The sequence below is a fragment of the Suillus subaureus genome, assembly GCF_016647635.1.
Source record: "Suillus subaureus strain MN1 chromosome Unknown BJ212scaffold_146, whole genome shotgun sequence".
In the NCBI taxonomy this organism is placed as follows: domain Eukaryota; kingdom Fungi; phylum Basidiomycota; class Agaricomycetes; order Boletales; family Suillaceae; genus Suillus; species Suillus subaureus.
The window spans coordinates 33,330-35,373 of NW_024538702.1; the positions used below are offsets into that span (position 1 = coordinate 33,330).

At 46.8% G+C, this 2,044-nt stretch overlaps 1 protein-coding gene across 1 annotated transcript; it reads right to left on the bottom strand.

The window, feature by feature from the left end:
* Positions 1-494: 494 nt before the first annotated feature.
* On the bottom strand, positions 495-958 carry BJ212DRAFT_1402170 (uncharacterized protein). The gene has a single exon (XM_041337349.1). The coding sequence runs from the start codon at positions 899-901 to the stop codon at positions 521-523; it is 381 nt and encodes a 126-aa protein (XP_041185722.1). The 5' UTR covers positions 902-958; the 3' UTR covers positions 495-520.
* Positions 959-2,044: the final 1,086 nt, after the last annotated feature.

Sequence of the window (2,044 nt, forward strand, 5' to 3'; positions counted from 1 at the left end):
TATACCGTCGTTCAGCGCTTCTATCGCCAAATCGGCATGACGGAGATAGATACCTGAACCCACCTCTGCAAGACCCTTGATTGGTTGAAGTATTGCGGTGCAAAATCGGTGAAAAGAGAAAGCCCGCGATCGAATCAAAGTATATTTTTGACTTGCAAACCAGTATCGAGCACATAGTTACTTGAACATCAGGAAAGCTCCAGTCGTTGATGAGGTTGGCAACTCATTTCCAACACCATTATCTGGGTGTTTCTGTTGCAAGCTTGTAAGAGTCGAGGAGTTCCTTATGAAATTGTGTGGTCATCGATCTAACACAGGTCTAAGTGCGATGTGATTGAAACAAGCATGTACAGTCTCTTTGGCCTTGCTAGCCGAGCCCGAGGCGTCCTCCAATGCCTCGTATGGAGCAAGGGCCATTCTGCAGCATAACACTAGAGAAGTCAGACAAGAAACCATGACACGGAGTGGGTCGAAGCGGAGTAAACATAACTCACTTTATTCGTCGTCTCATTCGCTTGGATCATTGAGCTAGTATATTCAAACAAAGAAAGATATGGTTAGCGTGGAGTGATGCTGATACAAAGCGCATTATATCCAATGCATCATGATTCCAGTACACTTGATGCGATGGTGATTGCATTGCATTGCCAGATACATCCTGAATCATGATCGATATCAGTTGAATGCCGTTATACGAAACTATGCAAAGGTCGGAAGAGAAATCGCATATGAGAGACCAGAATCCTGTAACACGCCGGAAGCCTGATTTCTGATTGTTCAGGCTCGTGTCAATGGTCATTATGTTCCAGTAAAGTTCTGTCCTGTAAGACCGAGATCCGTCAGATGGGTAAAGAACTCGTGGGCAGACTACAAAAGTTACACGTTTCCGCCTCGTGCACATATAGCTCAAGTCTGAGCGGGCATCTCACCATAGCGCGCGATGTTTTAATGAATCGACATAGTCCGAAAGATACGCCGGGGGCATAATTACGTGCTTCTATCGTTCTCACGGATACAATATCAAGGACTCGTCAATTCACTGATGTCAGTCGGACCAGTGATCGCCTGCATGTAGGTCGTCGCAGAATTCGTGAACAGGATAATTCTTTCATCAATTCCAATGATTCTTCCGATTCCAATAACTGTGCAACTGACGTTGCCGCGTTGCGGCACAGGTGCGCTCTAATATCCTGGGGTGAGCCCACGTTTACTATACAGGTATACCTAGGTTTATCTATCTGGCTGTGCTGTAAAAATATGTCTGAATCCGAGGCAGTGCAAGAATCAACGAGGTCTGGACAGCGAGTGAAATTCATTCCTGATCGTGGTGTCGGCTCCCTCCGCCGAGGGACGGTCCGAAGGACGAGTAGACCAACACTGCTCGATAAATTGCCAGTATTGTTCAGGGAGCTTAGGATAACGAGATCTGGAAGGCGTTTGTGACTTGGCTATGCAAAGTATGATGGCGGCATCATTCGTGAGGTGATAATAGGGTACTTTGTTGGTGAGGACCTACGAGTGGAACTTGTGATATCAGTGGAAGGTCAAAATTAACCAGACGTACCTGCAGCATGATACCGCCGAATGAATACATGTCACTCTGCTCGCTTGGCCGAGCTTGAGAGCCATCCTCCCGCTCTCCAAGCAGCTCAGGAGCCATCCATCGCATGTTGCCTTTGAGCGTGGACGTCCAGGAAGCCTGAGAGGCGCTTATAAACTCGGAATACATCAACGAAAGGCCAAAGTCAGCAACACACGCAGTGCCATCACCGTAAATAAGCACGTTAGGCTGGAGCTCACGTCTCAATGAAATTGGAACCATTAGGAAGATCGAACTCACCCCATTGAAGTCACCGTGGATTACACTGTTGGCGTGAACTATGAGGAGTGGTTATAGCTCGGTCCAGCAACAAGCAAGTTTATCACATACGATATTGCAGACCAGCTATGATATCTCTTAGCTAAGTTTTCAGTCAGTTTTGTTGTCTCCTAAAAATACATGGGGGACTGGCCAGCTGAAATCGTCTAACGAGAGTAAGATCCG